The sequence below is a fragment of the Aquila chrysaetos genome, chromosome 1, assembly GCF_900496995.4.
Source record: "Aquila chrysaetos chrysaetos chromosome 1, bAquChr1.4, whole genome shotgun sequence".
Classification (NCBI taxonomy): Eukaryota; Metazoa; Chordata; class Aves; order Accipitriformes; family Accipitridae; genus Aquila; species Aquila chrysaetos.
In genome coordinates, this window is record NC_044004.1 from 6,115,964 (window position 1) to 6,143,880 (window position 27,917).

The 27,917-nt window shown below is 46.0% G+C and overlaps 1 protein-coding gene across 2 annotated transcripts; it reads right to left on the minus strand.

Annotated features, from left to right (window-relative positions):
- Positions 1-430: 430 nt before the first annotated feature.
- Positions 431-27,868, minus strand: SMYD1 (SET and MYND domain containing 1). Of its 2 annotated transcripts, XM_030013182.2 has the most exons (10): positions 27,452-27,868; positions 16,545-16,721; positions 15,648-15,861; positions 13,820-13,950; positions 11,982-12,020; positions 8,857-9,049; positions 5,440-5,532; positions 4,078-4,241; positions 2,344-2,512; positions 431-856 (listed from the first exon to the last, which is right to left on the minus strand). In XM_030013182.2, the coding sequence occupies exons 1-10, from the start codon at positions 27,586-27,588 to the stop codon at positions 698-700; spliced, it is 1,476 nt and encodes a 491-aa protein (XP_029869042.1). In that variant the 5' UTR covers positions 27,589-27,868; the 3' UTR covers positions 431-697. The 2 variants fall into 2 exon arrangements, with proteins under 2 accessions (XP_029869042.1, XP_029869053.1); XM_030013193.2 differs by lacking the exon at positions 11,982-12,020.
- Positions 27,869-27,917: the final 49 nt, after the last annotated feature.

The following is a 27,917-nucleotide window of genomic DNA, read 5'->3' on the forward strand; positions in this document are numbered from 1 at the left end:
ATCACTGCAGACGTTTTCTGATTTTTAACTAAGGAGACTAATTTACCGTAATTAATTTATCCTGATGTAGGAATTCCACTTAGTCTCGCTTGCAAAGCGCCCACAGTTTGATGTTGCACCCGTCTCAGCTGCAGAATCATTTTTCATCGTTTTTTCATCAGAAAAACACCACTTTACACAAAACACCATCTGTGGGTCTCACTCAGTTTGCACTCAATGCCCACAGGCATATATGACACTTTTTGGAACCAGCTTCCTACTTCTACCGTCCCTTGGTCAACCACCCGTGGACATCACTGGAAAGAAATGATACCATCACAAGGAAGTGATGGGAAAAAGAACACTTAGGAAAGCATCAGTTAAAATTTAACCAAGGACTTCAGGATCAGGACTTGTGTAGAGAGAAACAGGCTTCCAATAATAATGTAAATAATTTTGTAACAGGGGTTTTTTTGCTTGATTTTTAATGCTAGTGGTAGAAAAAGGATGTTGTTTCTGCCAAGATCTCTTCTGCTTTGAGCCCTCAGAACGTTCTTCAGGACTCTCCCCCAGGACTTCCACGCTGTCAGACTGGTGCCACTGGAAATAATCCTGATGGATATATCACATTCCTATATCACATTCCCAATGTTTGGAGGTGCCACGGGTGATGTTATCGCACAGGCATGAATGACAGGCATCGTGTCAAGCTCAGGGTTTATTCCTTCTTGTGGAAGAGGCTTGGTGAGGCCTCATTGCTGGGTTCAGGCATGACTTGAATCTTTTGGTTTTTGAGGGCAGCTTCCCTCATCTTGTAATACATGTACTCATTCTGCTGGAACATGCGCAGCTCCATCTCCGTCTGGACACGCATGACCTGAGGAACACGACAGGTTACAAACCCTGTGATGCAGGGGATCTCAAAGCAAGTGAATAACGTGCTGCCTGAAAATGGGGACCGTCCTTCAGGGATGTCCAAGGCCATGTAATGACTGATGCACTTTACTCTAGCTGTCCCACCAGTAGGACCAAAGCTGACTGGACACAGATATCCAGTTACTTTCTCAAACCTGGTTGCCCATATACTGTGAAAGTGAAGAAGGCATCAGCCCTTCCTGCACCCAGCTCTTCTACAGGCTGCTGGGAAGCCTCACGCTCCCAAACCTGATGCAGGACCTCGAGGCGATGCTGTGCAGAGCCAGAGAGCGAGTGCGCTTCCCATCCACACCCCGGGTTTGACTCTTGGGGTGACCCATCACGGGGCTGGGGGTCACCTCCTGTGGGAGGAGGGAGAGGAGGAGGAGAGGGATGCTCAGCCCCTCTTCAACCACATCACAGTTGCACCCCCTGAATCCCAGGGTTCACCATGAGCAGAGTCATTCGTAGTGCTGCATTATAGCAGAGGCTTAGAAGGGATTTCAGGAAATCTTTTTACACCTGTCTGTGAGTTTATTCAACCCTTGCTTTAGGAGCACAGAGATAACCACGTGCCATATATCCACTATTTTCCTCCTGAAGTAAGTGCGAAGGGAAATACAGAAATGGAGGTGCTGGGGTCTCGCCCTCTGCTATATATAGGGAAACAGTCAACAGACAGGTTGGCTTTAGGTACTAGATACGCATTTTTCTGATGATATAAAATTGCACTACTGAAGGTTATAGCTCTGCTATAACGGGGACTAAGACATCAATAAAGTATTTCATTTGGTATTGTGTAAGTTTTTTGGCTAATAAAGGAGAACGCTGTAAAGCCAACAGGTCACATCAGGTGAGTTAAAGGCTAAAGAAATTACAGATCCCCAGCTGCAGTTGTAAATATTTCATCATAGCTGAGCAGATGTAATTCCCCAGGATCTGCAGCTCCTGAGCCTAAGCTAGGAAATACACCTATCAGTCATTTGAGGAAAAAATACATTGCAGCTTAGAAGGACTGGGGAGTGTTAAATAAAGAAGAATGGACACCAACAAAGAAAATCAGTTGGTAAACTGGGAACATCCACCATATGTAATTTGATATAGTCAAATTGTAATGCCATCCATCCGAGAGCAGTGAAATCAGGGTGAAGAATGGGAGGCTCTGTCCTTGGGCACAGCAGTTTCAAAGAAGATTCAGGGGCTAAGCAGCCATTTTTAATGTATGTCCCGGTGCAGGATAAAAGCTATTTTTCAGGGATGAAAAATTCCCATAAGAAGGGACATGCACTTCCCAGCAGACTGTAACATAATCTAGAGAAAACCACAGCACTAGTAAGAAGCAGTCAGTATTTGATACATATCTCAGCTCTTACGGATGGGTTGTTTCTACAGCTTGAATGTTATTTTGCCCAGAAAGACGACAGAGACAACACAGGAGATGACACCTACCTCCAGGTCTTTGGTAATTGGGTGGGAAGGTCCATGGGTTATCAGGAGAATGGCATAGGCTTTACAGATCAAGCCATGCCCAGCTTCAATGAGACCAGCATGCCAGTGAGTCACTCCTGCCCGCATCACGGCCATTCCCAGCTGTGCGTTGTTGGGATGGTATATTTTCCTGGAAAAACATTGAGTAATTTTAGTTCAGGACAGGTCTGGGTTCCCAAATGTTTGTCAGTGATGTGATATGTTTGCCAAAGAGCAGACTGTTTACTCAAGTGAAGAGCCTATTGCCTTCGGTGCCACTGAAATGTGCAGCCCTGCTTAGAAAGGGGCAGGCATGAGTTACGCGAGGACACGAGTTGTACAAGGATGTGAGTTGTTGTGAAAGGGGATGAACAACTTGCGAACAGGGAAAGTTGGACACCTGGGTTAGAGAATGCCAAGCTCTGTCATTCCATATTATTTTGGCACAAACAAAACCTAGATCTGACCCTACAGCCCACACGGCACCAACTTAACTTCAGACACTTAATGCAGTGGCTAAATTGAGAATGCAACAACCACCAGCTTCTCATTCAAAGTGAGGAGAGAAACAGGTGGTTCCAGAAACTCCAAAATTGTTCATCTCACCCCCTGGAGATGCATCCCTGCCTCTGGGGACTCTCAGATCACTCCCCTCTGGCCAGTACCCGAGGTGGGAAAAATGAAACCTGGCCTCTACAGCCAACTTTAGAAGCTGAGGCAGAGTTAGAAGCTGCTTGGACTTATCTGAAGCCCTGCCTTCAAGGGCTTATTTGGCATATTGAATTGGCAGATCTTAAAGAAAGGAAGGAAATTACTGCAGTCCTCACTCTGGACCGAAAAACTGAGGGGGGGGGGGGGGGAAGCAATTTCTTCTGTGTCATTCAATTAGCTCAGTGCCAGGGCTGGGACGTGAAGTGGCTCGTTAGGCCTGCAAGACAGGGAGGTGAGTCTGTCACCCCTCTGAAAACAAACAAAATATTACAGGCCTTTTGGGGCAGAACTGACCAAAAAGAAAGTAATGGGTATGAGATGCTCCCAGCAGGAGGGTGAATGAGATGATGAAATGGGCTTTTCTCTCTTCTCTATGGTCTCCATTACTTTTTAATTTTATTTTTTTTTTCTATTTAATACTCATCAGTCCTGTAGTAAAACCTCAGTAATAATAAAGTACATCATTTTACTGTGAGGTTTTCCCCGGATCTATGTGAACTAAGCCTGAATTTCTTTATTCTCGCTGAGCTTTTACCACAGGACTTGTGTATACTAATTAGCCAAGATAAAAATCCATGTATTATTCAAGAATGAAGGGATATCTTGAGTGACAGCCATTTGACACGGTTTCTCTTTTCTCTGCAACTTCTCCTTCCTGCAGGGTGCAGGGGAATAGACCATCTCCTGCAGTGACAGCCTCTCTGTCCTGTACCCAGGCTCTGTGTCTTGCTACCAGGGCAGCCCTGGGGTGCTTCTGAGACAAAACAAAAAGGCTAATGAAAGATGTACCCAGACCATTTGCCAGTTACAGTTTAGTAAATCAAGGTGTTTGGGAGCTCTCGTGCATTTAAGAAGGAGTCCCTCTCTGTCTGGTGATATAATCAGGTCCCAGTCTGAATGCCAGCACCAATGCCTTGATAAGAGCAGACTAAAAAAATTATTCCTATAACACTGCCTAACATTGCACAACCACAGAGAGCTGCCAAAAATAGGGCACAGACATACAGGTAGCCGTCCACCATCCTCTTGGCATAGTCAGCTGCTTCCTCAAACATCTGGAGGTAGGAGAGCACCTCGGAGGCAACGCTGAGGATCCTTAGGAGGTAGATGTTCGTGTCTCCCAGCACAGGCTCCTGTTTCTTCAGGCACTCCCGGCACAGCTTCACGACCTGTGCCCGGAGGAAGCAGGGAGAGGAAAGGCAAGTCAGAGCACCGTTGCCCCCAAAGCTGCCACACCAAAGCCCTGTGGGTTGCGTGGTCCATACCAGTCCCAGAGGCCAAGTCAGCCTCTGTGAAGTTTGGGGAAGATAGGATATGTTTTGATTCTTCGAGAAATATCAGCATAGCAAAATGATTGGTGCTCAAAGCTTTCTCTCCCAGGGTTACATTCATAAAACTGGTGAGGAAAAAGTGATGTCTACTGGTCAGGAGAAGAAAGATCCCAGGAGGTTGGGTTTTGTCAGATAGCAAGTGCCTGCAGGACTTTTATACCCCAACACCATCCAGCCAACCTCCTACAAGCAGTTGATACAATGAATGCTCTTAATGACCCCATGGGGCTGGAGACATGGGGCTGCACTGTCCCATGCCTGTCTGCTCAGCTGTGTCACATCTGCACCTAGCCATGACCCAATGTCCAGATTTCTGCTCTGGGGGCCTTTTCCCAAACTAAGTTCAAAACCAGAGGCTCTTGCTCAACCTGGAGTGTTTTCCTGAAGCTGTTATGCTCTGAAGAGAACAATTAAATATTTCCTGGGTCAGCAAAAGAGGGAAAAAGGAAGAAGTGACTTGAGCTCTCTCACCCTTTGCCCTTGTGGCCTGTGGTCCAGGTAGGACGTGGGTCTCCCACACCACACACCCATCCTCAGCACCTAACAAAGGAGCAACATGCAGGAGCCAGGAGGTGAAGAGGAGATCAAGAGGCAAACAGCCCACAGCTCTGTGTGTCAAGTCTCCTGACTGTCCCGTGCATCTCTCAAAACCACTGTCCCCCTTTTTATGAGGCTACCTGGCAGAGCTGACTCATTACGCTTGTCCTGTGACTCAAGTTTTTCGCCCAGGAGGCCCTTGGTTCAACACCTGTGTCAACTGGAGGTGCTGGAAGTCACCTGAATCTCCTTGGTATCATCACTATGAAAGAGATCAGTCTGGAATGTTGTCTCAGACACAGTCGTGCTTTACAGAGGGCGGAAACCAGTGTCAGCTTTTGCAATTTGAGCTGCCAAAAAGGCGGGAAGCACATGGCGGTATTCAGGTTACAGCAATGGGGGGTTTGTTTCATCCTTAAATCACTGACGTAGAGAGGGAAAAGACCTGCTTTCCCTGGCAGGCCGTATACAGCAAGAGAGCAAAAGTAGTGGGACTCACTTCATGGTAAAGTCCCTCCATGCGGGCCTTGTTGATCTTCTCCAGCGTGTCCTTGGAGAACTGGATGACCTCCTTCACTGTCTCTGCAGAGGGCTGGGGACAACATTAGGAAAACCAGTGAGGAAAACGCACTGCCTGACACATGCCAAAATACCCTAGTTGAGGGGATGCTTGTTCTGCAGTCTGGGAACCCAAATCAGCTCAGCAGGATGCTTCCCACATTACCCACTACCTTTCTACCGCTGGCTGTATATCCCAGCGTGCCTCTCAGACCTGCCCGAGACTGGGCTGAAATGGTCCCAGTGCCAAGTTGAGAGGTGAAGCTCCTGCTGACTTCAGCAAGTGTTGCTCATCAGGGTAGCTGCCACGTACCTCTGACATGCATAACTGGGTTCCTGAACTCTTCCCCCCGTTTCTCTTCTCTAGAAAAGGGACAGAATTGACCCTGAAACTGGGAGATCTCATGAGACACCAAAGAGGCTGTGAAAGTCACCATTTAGTGTGTATCAGGTGCCCCCAGTGCAGTTGCTTGAGAGAAATAAGGCTCTTGAATGAGAGATGGGTGGAATAAGGATAGGAAAGATCACTAAATTTTACCCACTCTGAGAAATGCTGTCATTAGATCCAAACACCATAAGATGGTTGATCTCAGATTTCAGCTGCATCCAGAGAGTGAAATGTGTTTTCCCACACACCTCAAAGAAGTTTGGATTTCACCGTGTATTTGAAAATATGATGCACATCTAGGCGTGCCCAGCAAAACGCTAACCAGCTCATAATTAGCTGCCTCCTCTTCCTTAATTTAATGCTGAAATATAACACTACGATATCCAGCACCATCATTCATCTTCCACTTTTTTGAGCCTTTCAAATTTGCATTTTCTAACTATTCTAGGTCTCATGACCCTCCTTTTCATAAATGGGAAATCTGAAATCAGCCCACAATCCCATGACTTCAGAAGTTTTCAGGAAGAGCCTGGTCTGGACACGCAGTAGAGCCAGAGCAGAAGCATGTGCCCAGCAGCCAGGAAGGATCTCTGGGTGCAGATCAAAAGCAGAGACCAAACATTGCAACAAAGGACGCAAAGATTTGGAGTCAGGACATAGGACTGTCCCATTGTCTTTTCCCCACATCTAGTCAATCAGATTTTTGAGGAATCTGTGAAATTCAGCTAGTTGGGGAAAGCTCTTGAAAGTTTAGTAAGGAAGGAAAACCATATATATATATATAGCTGATTATAGACAAATAGTCTATATTATTAGACTAAAGCTACCATAGCTAATCAGATTTTGGCAGCTGTTTGAGCAGCACACAGGGTGTTCTAGGGCACAGAGCACATTCAAAGGCAATGTTAACGTCAGTGCAAATCACATCGCTATGCTGTCTGAGTAAAGACTCCCAGAATAGGTACTTTAAACAGCACTTGCACAGTGGCTTTGTCTAATAAAAATCCTCACTTGCATTTACTAGACCCCTAAGTCTGTTGTCATTATAAACAATGGGAACTTTGCTACTCTTTGGAAGAGGTGAAGGACTGGAGGTCGGAGCGGCTGTTGAGGATGTAAGCTGTCAATCTTGCATATATTCATAGTGCTTTTTCCACACAGCTGTGAGCATTGCTGCTCTGAGGCAAGTGAGCCTGAATTCAGAAAATGTGATACAGCCGGTGGCAAGCAGACGTGTTCTGCGGGTGAGGTCAGTCTGGATACTTATTGTCTGTGGGAGTGTATTTTTAATAGCTGAAATCATGCACCTTGCATAGTTACAGGCGTTTTTCTATACAAGCACTTCAGATTGTGGAGGACATTTACCCAAAAGTGCATGTCTTCCCACTGCAAGCTGCAGAGCACCTCTAATGCTCATGAAAAGCGGATGGTGCATCTCACTGCTCAGTCAAGGCTTGATAGCAGGTGTTGAATGAGAGCTGAAATTTTTTTATGCTGTCCTCTGGAGGAGCTGTTCGAAAATATTTCTACAGAAAGTCAGATGAAAATGCTTCTGCACCAGAGGACTGAGCTCTGGGACAGCTTTACATTAGAAGTGGGGAGTTTCAGTAGTCATGATTAGCTTTAAGATGAAGCTTGATAATTTAGTAATGGGATTATATAGCAGGGTCTTTTGCACTAGAGGAAAACTTGACCCAGCAAGCAAAGGGTCTCCTCTAGTCCCTTGTCCTATTTCCCATGAGAGCTCCCTGATACCAGTTCGATCCCATTTCTCCAAACCTTTCTCAAGAAGAGACTTGTACTCTGCAATATCCAGCCTTTCCTGACTGCCACCTATATGAAAAAAGAGTCATAGGACTGAACTTGGCTTTCTGGTAACTAGTGAGCTGGATGCTGAGGGGTTTGTGTTCCTTCCCAGGAAGGTGCAGCTCACTGGACCTCTCCTGGTGGCAGTGCTGGTCTGAGGTCACGGTTCCTCATCCCACCTTTGCTGTTTGGTCCTGCCCCACATCAGCCCCTGAGCTGTACTGTCTGATTCATTATATGACTGCTCAATAGTGCAGATCAATGACTTGATAATACATTAAATTGCCCTGCCTTGCTTTGCCTTCCCTTACACACCTTGTAAAGCTTGCAGGAGTAGAAACCTCCTAAGCTAACACTGCCACAGAGGACAAAAAATATGACCAATTATATCCTTGGGCAGAGGAACCAAAAAGAAACTTTTAGAGCTACCAGAATGTTCATAAACTGGAGCTGCTGGCCAAGCAACACATCCCACTGCCAACAGCAAGACACAGCCTTACACCCTCCCACTCAATGACTTGCGAGACCTCCAAGGAAAATGCAGATTACTTAAAAATGAACAGTCAACATGTGAATTCTTCGCAGTCAGTCTGCCCACAGCAACCATGCACAAATGTCAAGCCATGTTCAGGCTTCCCACATTCCTGGAGCCAGTGTGATGGTACACGTTTTACAAACCATACAGCTTCAGCAGCGCTGGTTAGTCCTGTCACCATGAATCACCTGCACCACATTTTCCTTTCTGCTGTTCAAAACTTTGATTCCCTTTCAGTTCCTCAGAAAAAACCACAATCTAAATGCCAGCATTTTCTCAGCTTTAGACCTAATTTTCCAATATTTTAACATTCTGCCTGTTGATGGACTTTTAGGTTAGAGTCAAAGGCAAATTTTGTGGGCTTTTTTAAATTAAAAACTGCACTTATGTTGCATAATAGGGATTAAACTGGCCTTTCATGGTGGGCTTGAATTGGTGTGGTGCTCAATCAAGGTTCAGTTCTGTTCTCATTTTTCACATTGGCACTAGCCAGTCTTCTGCCAAAACCTGACTCTGTTCCTATTGAGAGTGTCCCCGGGCTGAGGAACCACAGCCACAGAGACACACAGATGCCTTGGTGGAGGAGACGCAGCCGCCCCTGGGTTTGGACACAGCAGCACAAAGCATACCTTGCTTTCCCCCTCCTTCACTGCCAGCATCAGGTCATCCTTGATGTGTTTTTTGCAGTGCTCGCAGGTGCAGTCGAAGTAATACTGCTTCTTCAGCTGTTTCCGCCGCTCCTCACTCACGTTGAGGAAATCCACGTAGGAAACAGTCAGCTCGTCCCCTGGAGAAATCTTGCTCAGTGCCCGCAGCTCGATCCTGGGTGCAAAGGAGATGAGATATTGACTTAGAGATGCAGCAGAAGCAAAGGTGCAGCCATAGAGCCATCAGGGACAAATCCTGTGACCTGCCCCTGCCTTGCAGAGGTGAGCCCTTGCCCTAAGGTACGTCTTTAGCTCTTCAGGAAGGCAATGCAGAGATGGGCAGAAGTCTGGTTAACTGAATACAGAGTAAAACCACAGTCATACCAGTTTCTCCTGCCCCTCTGCATGTCCCTGGCAGGGATATGTAAGGGTCCGAGCTATAAACAGATTATGGCTCCATTACTTTATCTGGACGGGGGCTGAACCTAGACATAAAATTTTATTATGTTGCAGGAGATCTCGCCAGAAGAAAACCCTGAGACCAGAAATACCCAACAAGCCTTGCAAAATGCTGAGTTTGGACTTTGGGTCTTTTTTTAAGTACTGCTTTGCATGTTACCCACACATCCCTGGCTAGACTCCCAGACTGAGCTGTGCTGCTTTCAGTATCATTTTCACTCTGAAAAGTTAAGGCAAATTCCCGCTGGGTGCTGGGTAAGAGATGCCCTCACCCTTTTCATGCATCTCTACCTAAAGACTTAAAAACAATTCTCTGGAAATAGTCTATTTTTTTAATAGCTAATGTGATCTGATGCCTACTGTTAATACAAATGACAACTCAATTGCCATCCACAGCAAGCCCTTGATGACAGGCTTTTGGAAAGCCAGACCTCTGCACCTGCCTTTCTCTCATGTCGTTCCCCGCAAAAGGTCTTAAACAGTGTGGACACTCAAAAGTATTCCCTTGCTGTTTCACTCTACGTGCTAAATCTCCTGGTTACTCTGGGCCATCTCTCAGTTGCAGGGGCTGGACAGGCACAACTGAACTGAACTGGACAGGCTGAAGAATTTGGCCAGAATGGGAAAAAGCTCCATCAAATACCAGTTGTGAAGTGGTGCTTCTGTATCCATCTACTCCCCCATCTAGTAGTGACTCTACCCATGGTTAGAAATAATTCCCTGCACTTGAGACCGGTGACCTTGGGCTCTCTGCTCAGACCAGTTAGTTGGTTAAACATATTTTTGCAGGTAGGCATACTTACAGGTTATCAAAATGAAGCGAGTCCCACGGTCTGAGCTCCCACCCTACCGTTGCGCTACAGTGTGGTACATCAGTCCTGGGACTCCCTCACCGTGGGCAGCGTGCCTTGATCATCCTCCTGCTGAGTTCAACAGCGTGTTTGATGTACACGCCTGCTATGAGGTGGACCTGGGGGGAACTGCTGGCTCCCACCTGAACATGAGGTGCTTTAGATGGGACCCAGTGAAGGTTTCACCAAAGGCATAGGTGGCATAGGACTCAAAGGTGTCACCAGGTGCATTAAAAGTAAGTCCTTTGGGGAGGACACGACTTTTTCTGCGTGATCATATTTCTGCAAGGGGATTGTAATTCTCTTGCAATTCCTGTTACAAGCTCTCAGCACCAAGGGGGTAGCTCTGAGCCTTTCAGCTGTGCTACAGCTGCTGTGAAAACTACTCTCTGAGGCTGGTCTTGACCTTCTCTGGGTGTTAGAGCATATCACTAGCATATTTCATACAAAATTTATCACTAAACATGCCGTCGTCATGAAGGGCAGCTATTAGTTATGTCGCAACCACAGGTAAATGCCAGCCAAAGAAAGGTGCAACCTGCTACTCCAGGAGAAAGTGCATAAAAAAGAGCAATTCCCATCAGAAAGGTTTACACATATAAACATTCCTGTTCACACTTAACAGGATCCTCATTAAAGTGAGTCATGCAACCAGAGAAGCAAAATCAAGCCTCTGACTTTTATGATGCCCCTGATAGCCTAAGCACCGTAGGTATATTTTAAGCAGCCATTCCTTGGGGGGGGGGGGGGGGGATTGATAGCATTTGGGATAAGCCTGGAAACACATGGCATATTTTAAATGCTATAGTTAAAGAGACACTGTAAGCCAAGAGCACCCCACTGAGCTTGTCCTGTGCTCTTTCCCCAGTGTCTGCCCCAAGCACCAATGACCTTGAAAGACACACACACAGGCACTGCGAGTGCCCCATAGCTCAAAACTCAAATTGCCCCAAAATAGCAACTCTAATCAGAAGTGAAACTCATTTGCCCCTTTTTATGGTCCTATCTATAATGCACCAAGTAAGCGTCAATGGTGAAGAAGAGCACTTCAAAAGTATTTCACGTCTTATTTGAGGAAATCACACGTTTGCTTAAAATTAAAGTTTAAAGACAACAGTGTCCCTTTAACAGGACTGACTATAATATACCAAGTGCAGTGAGCTAAGCAGAGAAGTTTTTTTTTCAAATATTTTTGTGATTTCTTTAGTTTGGATCAGGTAACAGTGGCATCATTAAAGGGTAAAACATTAATCAGGTATTATGATAAAAAAGGATGAAACCTACATCTCATGGCACTGCTACTGTAGGCAACGCATTCAACGGGCACCGTTTGTTGCAGAAGAAACGTGGACTATTTAGTATGTCAGTAATGCAATCATTTCTCATCTCCTAATACGCAAGGTTTTATTTTGGGCTGTACAAGATTAGCGAGACCTTGTTCTGACTTTCATGCTCTTGCCGTAGTCAGGGGAGGAGAAATGAGAAGTGGAGAGGGGAAATACTGACAGGGAGGAAGCCAAGGGAGAGGGTGGGAAGGCAGAGAGGGAATTTGCAGTGGGGGAGACAGTCATGGTATTACCACTATCATTTTAATTTACTACAAAATGCAGAGTTAAGTGAGGTTTGGGTTTAGTGGGGCTTTACACAGGGGGAGGAGTAGAAGTTCAGAAAATAGGGAAAGTGAAATTTTCTGCAAACAGAGGGAGCCCCTCGGGCTGTTTGCAGCTTTTCCATTAAACACGGGGCATTAGGGGTACAGGGCAAGGGGGGAGGATGATGCTTTCAAGACCGACCCACCTCATCTGTGTGTGGAACATTGATCTTACAGCCTCATGACTGAAAGACAAAACAAACATCTGCAGTTTACACAGGTACAAGTACAACAAAAAAAAAAATGGGTACACGGTGGATTTGGTGGAGAACTGTCCTGGCACTGTGATTTTAGGAGTGGTCTTGGCCAGGGGGTGTGCAAAACCCGCTTCTGATGTTTGGCAGGCACAAGGGGGCTAGTTCTCCTGCACAGGAATGTCTCCACTGACATCAGTAGTCGTGCTCTCTAAAACACAGCTTGAAACAGAAATCAGACTGGGATATCAGCAACAAGGACTGTGCTCTGTGTAACGAGTTTAGTGTGTCCTCAAGTCCAGTATCGTGCCTTGAGCACTGATAGAGTGCTCGGTTCCCACAACAGGGGCTTATCATCAGGTTTCCACAGAAAGACAAGAAACCTTCATAATTTACCTGGCCAATAACCAGATGGTCAAGTTTAAAGTCAGTAACAGGATACATGTGGGAGCTTTGACAAGCTGCTAGGCAAACAAAATGCCATTCCTCTACTTGCCGCCCAGAAACTCAGACTTCAGGCTTGCTATCACTGCTATTTACCTCCTCCACTTCCCAGGCTGATTGGAGAGGTTCTCCATTATCCCACTATGGATCTGATACAGGGCAATTGGATATCAGAGCACAGACTCCAATCTGACTTTGGATCGGACCCTATTTCCCACCAAGGTAATCATCCTAATGCAGTTTTGTTTTCTCTTTGCTCGTTTACCAGCTGCTTGATAAACGCTGGTACAGTTTTATCAGGTAAAACCAGCAGCTGTAACTGGAGTGCACAAACAATGTGTTAAAGAAGGGGAGGATGGAGGGTTAACTTATAGCACTAAAGTTTGGTGAACACAGGAATTTGTAAAATCTTAGGAGAAAATTTGGATTAAATACTGTGGCTGTGCAGTTCTTGGCAAGCAGTTTCCCACAGTTAATGTCTCACACACGATACAACTTGCTGAATCAGCAGCAGTTTATACCTGTTACGGCCTGGAGGCTGGGAAGGGCAGAACATCCCTCCCGCGGGCTGCCCCGAGCACTGAGAGCAGCAGCCTCCGCTCCCTGCTCTGTTGAAACATCCCTGCATTTCCCACTTTATCTCTTTCCATCTCGCATGTCCTGCAGAAGTTTTCTTACAGGACTTGAGTGGGAATGGGGAATGCCCAGCGGCTTAGGGCAACCTTCACTTGCACGTGACTCGGTTTGCAAATAACAATCACAATTGTCATTAAGATCCCATTGCTAAAGAGTTAATCAGTGATTAATAGAGATGGTACACTCTCACAAAGATGAAGGTTATGTTAGGAATGGTTATAAACACATCAGCAGATGATAGTGATACACAGCTGATTGCAAGCTTCGGTTATGAGAAACTCTTGGACTGTGGACTCGGTATAATCTTTAATAATTTATTAACCATAATTGTTTCTTAACTATTTATAAATAAAGCCTCAATATAAGGGGTGATCTAGGCAGCTACTTAGTACTTTATCTACCTATTTTGAGTCTGGTTTCAAAACCCACAGAAACCAGGGGAGAATTCTTTGCTGGTTCACTGGATTTGGGGTCAAACCTTGTGTATTTGTCTAGTGCATCAGACAATAATTTTTAAAATAACAATAATGAGAGAGAAAACAGTTCCTCTTTAGAAAGAAAATCCTGATTTTTTTCTTCTGAGCTAGAGAAGGAAACAAGAATGAATAGATTTTCTGGGGCAGGGGTCTGACACTGTGGGGTTAGCAGAGTCTGCTGAGTTGCCCATTAGGATGCATCCCCACTGTGCCCAAGGAAAGAAATCCACTCACTTGCCATTGTTGAAGATGACGGTACAGTTGGGCCAGCAATCATGGTTGGCCTGGCAGAGATTGGGGAAGATTCCCACACCAACAGCCTGTAGTCCTCTTTGGTCACTGAGGGTAAAGCCGTTGCAGCTGATCTAGTCCCAAAACACAGGCAGGAAGAAGCATTGAAGGAGAAAAAGCTGAACTCAGCTACATTCAGGATTTCTCAATTCCCACTGATGCTTTAGAAGAGGTATGTCTCTAGCATAACATCTCCAAACTTTAAGGAGAAAGGAGGAGTGCCTACGAGATTATTGCAGAAGGTAATTGTAGAAACATCTTTAGCTGGGATAAAACATCAGAAGAGAAGCAATGCAGGACTCATGCAGATGGACCAATGCAAAGCAGAGCTCTGCAGAACATTTGCTGTTAATATTCATTTGGGATGTTTAAGATAAATTTGGTTTGACCGTGCATCAGTTTTCTTATATTTGCTTCCTGCAAATAATTCAGAAAAAGGTCACAGGAAGATGAATTTGAGGTAATTCAAGCAGAGCATCAGCAGAAAGCAAAGTTCACGCTTATTAAAACAGGTATCAGTTAGAAATTTACCTTGAGAGCTACATTCAACATAGCCATATTTACTGGGTGACCCACAGAGATTATAAAAAACAGTTACTACTGTTTGTTATGAGTCTCAGACAATTTTCAGAATGACTACTTTTGGGTGACATATATACCAAGAATACATTATTATACTTTTCTATATGGCACATTCTTATCACATAAGAACAGAACAGTTTTCAGCTGCAAACATGAACCAAGGAAGTATTTGCAAAGAGAAAATGTGATAGTATATACCAAAGGAAATAATTTCAACAGTTGCTAATTATTTTACTCTGTTTTTTTTACTCTTTTTTTAACTGATTCTGTATTTTATCTGTACTTCCTTACTTCTGCATGGGCAAGTTATGTCAGTCACTAGTACATAGGTCTCCCTGAGCCCAGTGGACTGGATGTCCTTTGTGGGGTGTGTACGAAAGGATGCTGCGTCCCCTGTCTGTGCTAGGGCTGGCAAAGACAACTTCTCCACCACACCAGCAACTGGCAAAGGTGTGAGCAGAGTGTGCATCTCATCTCAGCTGACGCTGGCCCCTTGGGCAGTGTTGCTAGCTGAGAGGTTTGTGCAGCCCGGAATACACCCTGACCTGTACCGGGGCTGGAGGCAGAGCAGCTCAGCCTGAACTGGCTTCTGGGAATTTCCCTCTCTGCTACACTGAGAACAAAAAATTGTAGTTAACAAGTCAGGAATGGATATTATTAAATATATTTAGTATATTTTACCTATTTCTATAATGTATATAATATATATTTATAATATACATGTAAAAAATCTAATGCACACAATGTAATAGACATTAATGCATATACTAAAACAGTTCTGTTACATTCACATATATTTTATGTATATTTACTAAAAAATATATTTAAATAGATTCTCTCAGCTCTCCCAGGTGCAGAGAGATGCCCAGCAGGACTTGTGATGTCAATGCAGCACCTACAGTTGAGCGAGCTGCTTGCCTGCATGTTTAGACAGATGAAATGTTTCAGACCTTGCCCTTGTCGTGCCTCAGTTTCCCAGTGTCAGTGCAGCAGTGGTGCAGATGGGGAATGGGCAGCATTCAAACCACCTGCAGCAAATGCTGGTCTCAGCTATCCCAAACGCTATGGCCTTTTAAGGGCAAGAGAGGGATGAACTCAGCCATCCTCAACTCAGGCCAGTTGGAGACTTTCTCTGGGAAGCTGGCATTAAAAGCAGCCCCCCATTTGCTCTCCCACCCCTTCGACGTACCACTCCGAATATGTGGGAGATGTACTGCATGCCGAATTGCTGGCTCTGGGGCGGCCAAAACTCGAGGAAGCTCTCCACGTCGGCACGGAGCTCCTTCTTCTCCTCCTCACCAAGGCTGTCCACGTGGTTCTGCAGGTCATCGATGGAGACCAGGCAGCCCTCTCCCAGTCCGCTGCCTTCCCTCTCTATCTTCCACATGATGCGGGCAGCCAGTCTGGCCAGGAGAAAGCCCCAAGTGTTAGCACCACCACCACCCACTGCAAGGAGAGGGACCAAAGGACCATCAAAATTCATTTCATGGGTGGGAAATTGTGTGCAGACAGACCGAGGCAGGCTCAGCATCAGATGGCTGATGGCTGGTCACCATCCACGGGTTTTTGAAGGAAAGGGAGATGCAGGGTTTTGCCCTGGCATCTATGTTCTCGTCTGGAGAAGTGCTACTGACCTTCCTCAGGTCCCCAGCCCTCCACAACAGCCCTCATTTCCTTGAGGATTCCTCTCATTTTCCATGATGGAGCTGGGATGTGAAGCCAAATCAATGTATCCTATAGATAAATTGGGGAAGAGCCCATCTCCTCTTCTACTTTTCCACCTACTCCCCACTTTCCCACACTTCCTAAATCGCCCTGGGTGGGTTTGCCTCACCATGTTCAGCTGCAGTAGACTTTTTGGGGCCCAGCACCAAAAAAAAAAGCAGAAGCACAACCCCCTCGCACCCCAGATGCTAGTCCAGGTCCCCATCCCCTCAGCTCAAGGATACTCCTGGCCTTTCCCAAACCATCTCCCACCTCTACCCTCTCCAGATCAGACCACCCAGCTCTTCCTCACCACCCTCCGGAGGGATGCTCTGTCCTCTCCCACTGTCCCCAGGCTCAGTCCCCGGGGGTCAGCTCTCACCTGATGTTTTCAGTGGGTGCCTTGCCGTGCTTCTTGATGGCGGAGCACTCATTTTTGTGGTTCAGCCAAGCTGCTCGCTGGCAGGTCCGGTCGCAGTAGTAGGCGAACTTGCACTGGCCGCAGCGGTGGAGCCTCTCCTGCCGTTTGAAGCAGGTGTGACAGATGACGTGTGTCAGGCTGGAAGGACAGAAGGACCCGTTGGCTCATACCTTGGTGAAGGACCAGCTCCACCCAGCAAGGGTTCTGCCAGCTTTTTGTCCCTGGGCTCCCCACAGCCACTAAGGATGGACTGCCAGAGATTTTTAGGGAGGATGGAGAAACATCCCACCCAGCGTAATCTTTCTGTGCTTGCCCAGTGCTGTTCCTTTTCTGTTTGGCTACGCCAAAGAGACAAACATTTTGTTTAAAGGAGGACAGCAATAAAGCATTCCCCAGCTCTCAGCCCTCTTGTCTGCAGCTCACCTGCTCCTCCTCAGCACCGCCGCTGTTAATAGGATTTTCAGGCTGTTTTCATTTTCTGTCTGGCCCGTGCTGAAGCACCAGCCACCCATTTGCTGAGAAGAAAGCAGATGCCTAATGAGTCTGTGGCTCAGGCAAGCACAAAGAAGAATGTGAAGGCAAAGAGCCAGCCTCAGAGCTTCACCTGCCTGCAAAGCCTCTGAATTTGGCTGAAGTGAAACCGCTGCTGAGCACTAAGGTTTTTCTGGGCCCCACATGGGCCACCACCATGCCCAAGAGACTTAGGAAAACATTGGGCGAGAGGGACCAAATGGGAGCATGACTCTGAGCTGTCCTAACTGCTCTCCTAAGCTTTCCTTAGGCACAGGCATACTGTGGGAATAAAAAAACACATCAGAAATATTCTGTTAGTGAGGTGTATCACGATGAAGAAGATTGGTAGATCAAAGTGGCTGCATAGGGAAACCCTGTGTTTGTACTGCTTGAAACCAAGATATGTTTTCATGGATTAAAAAGCAGCTTTGCTTATCACTTCTTTTTGCCACTGGGCCAAAGGTGTAGCTGTACTGGACACACTGCACTTGGCAACTGTGGCATTGTGTTGGAAATCACATGGGGAAACCAAGAAAACTGCCTCCTTCAAGGTAGATCTTCTCATCACAGAGTGGTTTACGTCTTCTCCTCCTTCCTTCGGTCTCAGTACACGTCTCCTGGCTGTCCACCCTCAGGAGACAGCAGCACGGAGCCCCAGACCAGGGGGGTTTGGGGCTCTCCTGGTCCCAGTGATTCCAGACAGATGCTTACTGTGGATTAGTGAAGGTCTGAGGGACCAGGGCAGGCTCCCAGCCATTCAGCAGGACCCCAGGCACGAATGCTGAGGCACAAATGGATTTTCAGCTGCCCGGGGATGGACAAGGAACACGAAACAGCTGAAGACAGAGGAAAGATGAACTCTCAACAGCTCGCAGGAGCACTGGCTGGGGTAGGACATGGGGTGGGCTGGCTGTAATGCCAACCTTAGGGAGCAATACTTGCATTTATGATCACCATCAGATTTTATTAATAAATCTAGGGGATCTTTCATCTTCACAAGGCTGGTATGTTGCTGAGCTGAGAACATCAATGATTTACTGCTGGTCAGTGGCCCAGAAGATGACACCAATGGAGGTATTGTTAAACATTACAGGTAATGAGCACAGTGCGTGATGTGAGGATGTCCTCTGCTGTCAGGGCATGAAGTCCTCCCTGTTTAGTCCGGTGTCAGCTTCACAAGGGCTATGCTCTTTAGGCCACTTAAAGCCTTCCTGCAGATGGGCTAGTGATGCAGATTTCTCTTCCAAATGCAAAAGCCTGAGTTGTCTTTCTCTGGTGCCGGCAGTGGTAAGTGTTCCTCACTGGCTATTCCTGCTCCTGGCTCTGTGATTTAACTAGTTGACAGGTTACTGTGAGTTAGATGGTCACAGGATAACTGGGAAACACCTTTCAAAAGGAGCAAGTTGCTCCTTTAGAGTGTTCAAAAGAGGATTTCAATTGTATGTATGTAACTATAACCAAGGCTGGGGGAGGAATGCATCAGAGGATACTGATGAAGAAGTCTAACCTCACATCCTCCCTCCGAGAGTGTCCAGGGACCCAGACCAACGGGAAACCTCCCCCATGTGCCCCTTTCACATGTCCAGCTGCTTGCTCCTAGGACTTAATTCATTGGGAAAGAGGGGGAGACACTTTGGTCTCCTGCTCAAACAACTTTGGGACTTTCCCTTTGCTGCTAGAGAAGGCTATTTACTGCCTGTTTTGGTGACCCCAGCTGTCTGCTTCTCCAGGCAACTGCCCACTTTATCTCTGCCTCCAGCCAGGCTTGACAGAACAGGAGAATTTAAATTCCCATCACCTAGACACTGTTGGTCCCAGGAGGGAGATTGTCCTCATTGCAAAAAGGTCACTGACCACAGAGGCTTCATTATAAAGGGAACAATATTATCACCGACAGCCCACAGTGGGGAAACTGAGGCACAAGGAAATAAAAAATTTATTGATGATCACACGAGGAGGCTGTGCCACAGGCAGTAATCAGACCCACAGCCCCAGAGTCCCCAACCCCAAGACTGTCCTGCCTCTCCACTATACAGATATATATAAAAACATATGTACGCATATTTATATCTATCACAGTAGACTTAAAATGCACTTTCATTCCTCTGGCACTGCTGCGTGAGCTGCTGACACAATCCACCCTGCGCTTTGGCTCTTGCAGGATTAAGAAGGCCATTGATTTAAAGCAGGATGACCTGCAGCAGGCAAAACCACGTGCGAAAATGAGGTTTGGAAAATGACAGTGAGCAGTGCTGGAGGGAGTCTGACGCAAGGCAAGCACCTGGGATGGGGTGTGGGGCACATGTCCAGGAAGGAGGATGCAGCCAGCTCCATTAAGTCAAACGAAAGAGCTGGGAGCTGGTGAGAAATGTGAGGCTGTGCTCTGTCAGCTGTCAAGTCAGGGGGGTAGAGAGGTGCAAGAGAGATTACATTCCTTGTAAGGCAAAGGAGAGCCAGAGAGCTGATAAAACCCGCATGGTTACATTGTGCCGGGAAGCACAGGGAGATATCTCATACAGGGAATGGGGCTCCCTCCTGCCGCCTGCGTGCTTTGAGGGCAGTCGGAAAGCAAAAAGGCAGTCAAAGAAGTTTCCCTGTAAAGAGGAGTGACAGGTTGGAGGGGAATATGGTGCAGCAAAACCCAAGTCCTCAAACAGAGGCTTGTCTTCCCCCAGCTCTCTCTCCAAGAACAGAAAAATCCTGAAATGATGGCTTTGCATTTGGTGTTTATTGCATAAGGTGTCCATAGTTTCCAAAGCAAACCCAACGGGTGGAACTTACTGTCAGTCCTGGAAAGCCCTCGTTTCTAAGGAGATGCAGAAATGCACAAAAAAAGTTATACCAGACTTCCCGAGGAGGTGAAGGAACAGTTCATGTAGTATTGAAACTGCAGACACAATTACTCATAGGTAATCTGACTGGCAGGTATAAGAAATACCACATCTCTCACAAAACCCTCATGGGATCCTCCCTGCTCAGAAATCGTTTAAAAGAAGACTGGATTTATTGATAATGTGCATTACCAGGACTCTAGAGGCTTGGGCTCAACTCTTGGTTAGAAAAAAATATCAGGGGACACAGGTATTTGAGATCTATTGCCTAAATCTTCAACAAACATTGCTTGAACACTGCCTGACCCTCCAAGCACCTAAGTCCCCCAGGTGCCCCTAGGAAGTCGTGCAAAATTCTGCTGTCCCAGAGGCACTCAGAGCCAGTTGCCCCAAATGGGGATGGCAAACTGGGGCTCTCCCTTGGCCCCAGGGCTGGACCTTACGACAGGCTCTGATGGCATCTGTCCTGGAGGGAGAAAACACCAAGGACACCAAAGGCTTGCAGTGGTCCACAGTCTCCCCTGTCATCCCCTCTGCAACGGTTAAGGTCCCCCAAGGACAGGGGGAGCAGCCTCAGGTTAAACCCAAGTCTCTCAGCCTGTGGAAATCACTGATCTGTAAAGCCTTCTCTGGCCTAGAAAGTGTTTGTCACAACCCGAAATGGCTCCAGGTGGCCCGGATGGACCTTCCTCTCCCTGTAGAGGATGCTGCATGGCCAGGCAGCACTGAACATTTCTGAGGAGATGTATGGCACCTACCCAGGAGCCCTGAAGGTTTTCACCCTTACAGACTCAGTGATCAGCTTCCCTTGCTTTAACATGGGGACAACAGAACTGCTTTCTGCTGTGTCTATGTACACCATGGCCTCTGGGGTGATCTCTGGCCCTTCGTTCACTGCCATCTTCCACACACAGTGAGAACTTCTGTTTTTTCACCCTGCCTAAAAGCAGGATCTTCATTAGCACAGTGATTTCTCCAGCCCGTCCAAGCCTTGCCAGGTCAGGGATTTAGGACTGACTTGGAGGGCAGGTGCCACTGACCAACTCACTAAATTACTTTCTTGGGAGCCTCAGGCTTCTTTGGCCTCTCATCCAAGCATCAACCGAGCTGAACTCTCAGGGGCTCATGAGCTCTGGTGTTACGTAGATGAGACGCACACAGCTACAGTCAGAAAAGCAATGATTCGATGTGCCAACCAACAAATGCAAGAGGTGACAGAGCACTGTCAACTAAACCATGGCTCCCACAAGCATGGCTCTCAGTGAAATCAGAAGCAGCAAGTAGTTCTCGTGACTGCTTGGATTGGATTCAGATGGATTAAGATCTGTTGGACCTGCCAGGACAGAGGGCTGAGCACTGCCATAGGAAATGTATTAACCTCATCTCTGAGACATGCATAACCCAAACATCTGTCCACCATTTCCCATCCAGCACCCACAGCATCTCATTCACTGATCTGGAAAAGCAAGGTGAGATGGCTGTAGTGCAAAGGAATTAAAGGAGGATTTCATTGAATAGCTAATGGACATGGTGAGAAGCTCACAAACTATTTAACGTGAGTTTATTTTATTCTGTACATGACAGATGACACACACAGATGACCTACCTTACACCTAAGTCCACCTGCTTCATATTTATTATTGGCTGACTAGGCATCTCTCTCCTCAACATCCTACAGAGGACGGCATAAGAATAGCCTAAGATGTAGGCAAAGTCCACTTGGCTTTCAAAGCAGAGGCTGTAACACGTCATTAAACACAAAAGCCTAAGGAAATGCACCTACTCTTTCAGCAGTGAAAGGAAAAGGGAGGTATTCAATACCTAGCTTCTACTGGGGATACCTATAATGGTGAATTATTCGCACAGTAATAGTTTTGCTCCTTTAAAAAGGGGGTTGGAACTTAGTACTTTTATCTTTAAAATGTCAGGGATGACACATTCTGGTTTGCCTGATTTGAGTGGAGGATTTATTTTAGACTAATTTTAGACTATTTTATTTTTATTCTTTCGTTACAAAATTTCTCAGCCTCTTTTTAGAGGTGTGGGTGTGGTTTTCTTTAAGAAAGCTCGTTTTCTCCCAGGTTTTTTTTAAGCTTTTGAATAAATGAGATAATAATAAAAAAATCAAACCCCAGAAAATTTAAGCAATGTGAATATGATCACATTAGCTCTCAGTTTTTATTGGGATCAGCTCAAAGAATTTGTTTCTATAATCTTTTCAGAGTCATACTGTTATGGAAAATCTTGCATTTCTTATATCCCTAGGTCATCCCAGCTACAATAATGGAGGTCCCCACATTTCCCTTGGAAAATGTTTTGGGCCTGCTTCACACATCAAAAAGGAGGGCAAAGATTGCATCATCTCAGGTTTTTAGCAATTTGCAGATCACTCATCAAGCAGATCTTCAGGTGATCTTGGCTTTCTACCACATGACACTGTTTGCCTTGACTGTGTCTCAAACACCACTGGTTAAAGAGCAAACCTTCTCTTGAAGGTTGACAGAGATATATTAGGCATCCCCATGCCTGTAGGAAATGTAAACTCTTACACGCTTGAGAGCCAACTGACATGCCAGAGGAGAAGGTCACATACTGTACACTGAGCCCAGGCGATGGGAATGCCATCCACCTGAAGGTGGCAGTGAGGAAGGGAGACATGGGATCTTCAAAGAGAAAGTGAAGAGGGAAGGAAGGATTAAACCCCAACACATAAGCAGAGCACTAGAGAAAGCTTCAGTGAGAGGTAATGTCAATGGGGAATGCACAGGGGCTTTGCAAATCAAAAAATGTCCCCAACAGAGGCAAAGAATCCCTTGAGAAGATAGATTTCCAACCTTCTGCATCTATTTTAGGGCAAAGCAGGCCTGACACTGGCATTTTCTGAGTGCTCTTTCAGCTGATAACAGCAAGGCTGATTCAAATGCAGATCAGAGAGTATGTCTGCACTTTATCCAAACAGCAGAATACTAGAGATCACGCTGAGTTCTGCACCCCCTCTCAATCATTATTCACCACCTCTCTAAACAGCCTGCTCTAGTTCAGGTAGAAGTAACAGGCTTGATGCAGGAGTCAATGCCAGGTAACCACTATATTAAGCAAAAGGTTATAGAATCATAGAATCGTAGAATGGTTTGGGTTGGAAGGGACCTTTGAAGGTCATCTAGTCCCACTCCCCTTGCAATGAGCAGGGTTAACCTTGTGAGTCATACCCTGGCCTTCAATTCTAAGAAACTATGACCTGGCTGATGTCTGTAGGAACCTTCTTTAGCTTCACTTTGAGTTTTATGTACTTCTCGACTAAAAGTCTCCAGCACTGGGTAAGAAACTGCTGCTCAGATGACCATCATTGAGTTGAGGAGTACAAGCCCACATTAGCCTTAATGACTTCAGGGACCTTCAGGGTCCCTGTGACCTTCAGGGACTTCCAAGGTGGGATGCAGTCTGCAGATTTAGACACCTGGATGTGCTCATCTGTACCCTCAGTGTCTATGTAGAGATTCCATCAAAACACTCAGTGGCGTCTGGAAGGTCATTCAGCTCAAAGGTAGGTGTCTGTGTTCAGTGCACATTATAGTGCTCCATTGACTGTAATGGGCACTTTGGGCTGGATTCACTTGCCTGGACATAGGAGCCTAGTGTTATTTTAGGCTCTGCAGGGACACTCATCTGGCTTGAGAGGAGGCCTGAGTCTCATAAATCCTGTTTTGTACCTGTCAGCTCTAAGAGGATGTCTCAAACACCCTGGGGCATCTCAAATGACACTAAACACCTATAGCAACTGAATCCTGCCATTAGCTATATGCAGACACTTGTAACAGACCTTAGTTTTGGGCATCTTAATTTGCAAGCTGAGTCTCAAAGCATATTGCTGGACAAGCCACCACATCACCCTGTAGGGTGGTCCAGTTAAATTGATGGGTCTTACTTGCTCAGAGTATGATGGCTTATTATAGAGTTTTGTCAAAGAAAATGCTTCTCTTTTCCCTGGCAAAATGAAATTCTCAACACCTCCTCAAGCTCAGTCTCCTACTGAAAGACATTCATACAGTGCAGTTGGGTGACAGCCTCAGGGCCAAATTACTTCAGCAGTTCCTCACATCAATATATAAAGAAGAGCCTTTGCATCATTTAAGCCCAAAGTGTAGTGTATCCACACTTTCTGCTGTGAGCACCTAACACCAGGTGCCAAGATTAGTTGTTCAGGCTTCCTAGATCCCTGTACAGTCGGGTCAAAGAGGTTTGTTCTTCCTATAGTTTCTCAGAGTATGAAAGGTAGGTTTCTGCTATGCAACAGCCCTACGGAGGGGTTTCTCGCTTACACACCTGAAGTTAAACACCTATAGCAGATAATGCAAATTTTTCATTTCATAATTATGTTCTTCAACAGGTCAAACGATGATCAGCTTTTATGGAGCTCCCCCATTCCTGAACAGTAATACCTCCCACTCCTTTGACAGCTTTGTGCCCGGGCACAAACACAAGGTGCTTTCCATCCTGTAGCACAGCCAAACCAAGAAAATTATGTTGTATCTCTGAAGACCTGCTCCTACTAATCTGAAAAAGAGACCATCGCTTTGCCTGCTGTGTTGCCACATCACATGCAGTCACACAGAAGATTGCAGTGTGGCCACTGCAGTTTGATTGCCATCCATATACATCACATACAGAACTTGATTTCAACAGCAAAATCAGGGGCGGGATTTCAGGGGCTCAGCATCCACACTGGGACCAGGCTTCTCAAAGGACTGAGCTCTTCAAAGGGCTGCAAAGTACAGACCAACTCTGCACTCTAGGGCTTCCACAGTGGTCTTTATACACGAAGAAAGCTGAGGTCTGTGGAAAATTTGGTCACATATTTGGTAGGACCTGAGCCGAAAAATTAAACCCACCAATCACTCATATTTGAATCCCCTCTCCATAGTACACATACACACTGCTTTCAGCAAGAGAGAAAGATGCTGAATGGAATTAGGATGAGGGACTCTGGATTTTGGGTTTCCCAATGCAGGGTGAGACCCTTTTTAATAGTGTAGACTCAACACCAATTTTAGGACCTATACGTGTGTGTTTGTGGCCAAGGAAAAACACATGCCTCTTCATTGGAGTCTTCATCCATGCAGAGGCAACAGCAGTTTTTTCAGGGCAAAACCAGCCACTGTGGCCTCGTGTGGATTTATTCTTGCAGGTCCTACAAGGATCCAAGCTACCCTTCTTTGATAGCAATCAATTCAATGGGGTTTTATGCAATTGAATACCCTGGGACAGCAGTAGAAGGTACCTTCAAAACCAAAGCCCTGTGCATGTAGGAAAAGCATCGGGGCAGTTTTCACAAGAAAAATGCGTGTTTCCATTATATCTCAGGCCCAGGTTATCCCCTGCCAAGCACTAACCAACAAGCATTTAGTTGGCACCACCTGCTTCGGACATTTTGGGAATGTATTTCACCACTGATGTATGTGAAGTGCTTTGGGATGAAATGTGCCACAGGAGGGTAAGAGTCCATTACTATTGCACGGCAGCACGAAGAAGAAGCAGAGAGATGACTGAAGCTATCCCCATCCTCTCCAGTCGCAGAGAAGGGATGTGTTTACCTTGCCACCTTGCTGCTCAATGTCTGGACCTGCCCTCTGGGAGCTAAACAAACCCAGCCTGGGGAGGGAGGGAAGCACATCTCTCCCCATCCGAGGTTTGCTCTTGGAAACCTAAGCCTAAGACAGAGTCTGCAGTCTAAGAGCTGATGTGGTGATAGTTTCTACCCTTATCTCACATTACAGAAGTGACATTTGAAAATGCAGTGAAGTTGTAGCTCTTCCACATGGACAGCTCTACTCTGTGCACAATCCTTGCAACATTTCACATAGAAGGAAAAAAATTCTCAACCAGCAATCAAAAGGCAAAATATTTTCAACGGTGTAAAAGATAACTACTATTTTTAATAAGGCATATGGGAGAAATAATTGTCCATAGCCACTTCCGAAGCAAACATAGTGTCACAGCAAGATTCCAGCTAGTGACACAAGTGAAACTGAAGTGCAAGAGCTAAAAGGACATGTCAAGGAGAGATGGTTTTGTCACTAACTACTGTATTTGTACTCAGGGTTAAGAATTCAAGAACTTAACATTTTAAAATAAAAAATGACATTTTTAATGTGAGCTCTTGCAATGACATATTAAAATAAAAACTAAAAAGTGTCATTGCTGCTATTGTAAAGATTCATAAACATGTTTGCCCTCTGACAGTATAAGGGCAAGGAAAAAGTGAATGAAAGACACAAAAAAAACTTACTTCCTGCTCTGTCCATTTAATCCCCAATTCTCTGCTATTGCCAGATCACACAGTAGCACGAATCAGCTCCAGCTACAAGATGACCGGGATTAAAACAGCAGCATGAGCTCTGCTTGTGCCCCAGACTTCATTAGTGGAGCTGATTCAACTGGGGAAAGCTCAGCTAGGCAGAATCACTCACCACCCTATTTAGTGTGCAGAATATTCACTAAAGTCACTGGCAGTTTGGGGCAAAAAATTCAGTCTTGGGACTCACCATGATGTCCTTGAAGAATGCTCACAAGTTTCCTAAGCCCAGAATGAAACTTTCAGCTGACATCTAGCTCCTCGGTTAAAAAGTTTGGGCCAAATTCTTTTCTTAGCATATTATAAGGTTGAACAAATTCCATTCATGTCTGAGGCTTTATTCTAGATTCATCCCATGGAAGATTAACATAGAAATTGGTTCTCTGTGTCTTTTAGCTTTCACCGTATTTAAGTAAATCTTCCATTGATTTGAAGGGCAGAAGTGGGCACCTACCAGCCACACCGGCAGTGCAGGTTGATTGAATGTTGTTCGTCCTTGAAACAAGCAGCAGAAAAGAAAAATGCATTTGCACCAGAATACAGTTGCTGGCTACATCAGTGTGAACAAAAATTTAAAACCACTCTCATGCAAAAGTGAAAGCAGAAACCAGTCTCCAGTTAACTTGGCTAGCTATAAATATAAAATCACTTTAACAGAAACAATATCACTCGCAGACCCCACTAGCTTCTAGTTTGAAGGCAGCAGGCGATGAAGCTGCGTGTACAGCTGGGAGGTGGTACACGTAAGCAGAGCACAATGTAACTCATTTTTATCACGCATTATACATCAGAGGCTTCAGCAAAGTCAGACTGATACGGCTGTACTTGAATTACACTAACTCCTGGCAGTTCACCAGAGTGTAACGTGGGTCCAGTTTTGTGAGGCACTGAATACATGCAACTTTCACCGCATTTAGTAAAAGCTGATGGCACCGAGCACCTTGCAAGATCACATCCTGGAAACAGATTGCGCCATATTAAAAGTAAAAAAGCTGATCTGAGCCCTGGGAAGGACATTCACTGTAAGCTGTCTTTACAGAAGTGCTTCTGACTTCCCTTTGCACCCTTCTCTGATGTTGTCCAGACACTTTCAAACTTTTACCCACCCAGCCAGATGAAATTTTGCATCGAGATTACTTTTGGTCTGTCTTTTACAAGTGCTTTTCTCTTACCTATCAAAAACCACGGCTGCATAGGCTGGCTCCGCAAAGATGACATCCCCAGGCAAAAATTCCTTCTGGGCTTTCAAGCCCCTGCCTTTGCCTTCAGACGTGAACACTTCGACTGACTCCATTCTCCCTTTGGTCATCCCAGGGACCCCAAGGCTTGGGTGGTGGGTATCTCGGAGCGAGCCAAATCTCCCGTCACTCCTGTCAACTTTGACTTGCTGCAAGACCACGCTTATAAAGGGGCTGGCCTCCCCCCACCCCCGGCCACACCGTTTCCCATAGGAGGGCAAGGGGGTGGGAGCAGGAGAGGCAGGAGGCGAAGATCCTCCACGCAATATCACCGACCTACGCAGGGAAGGCACAGGGCTGGGACTGCTGCTTCATTAGGAAACCCCTCTCCGAAAACTACGTTTGGAATTGTTTCTCCCAGCCACAAGCAATTGTATATGTTACGACTCGGATTAATTTA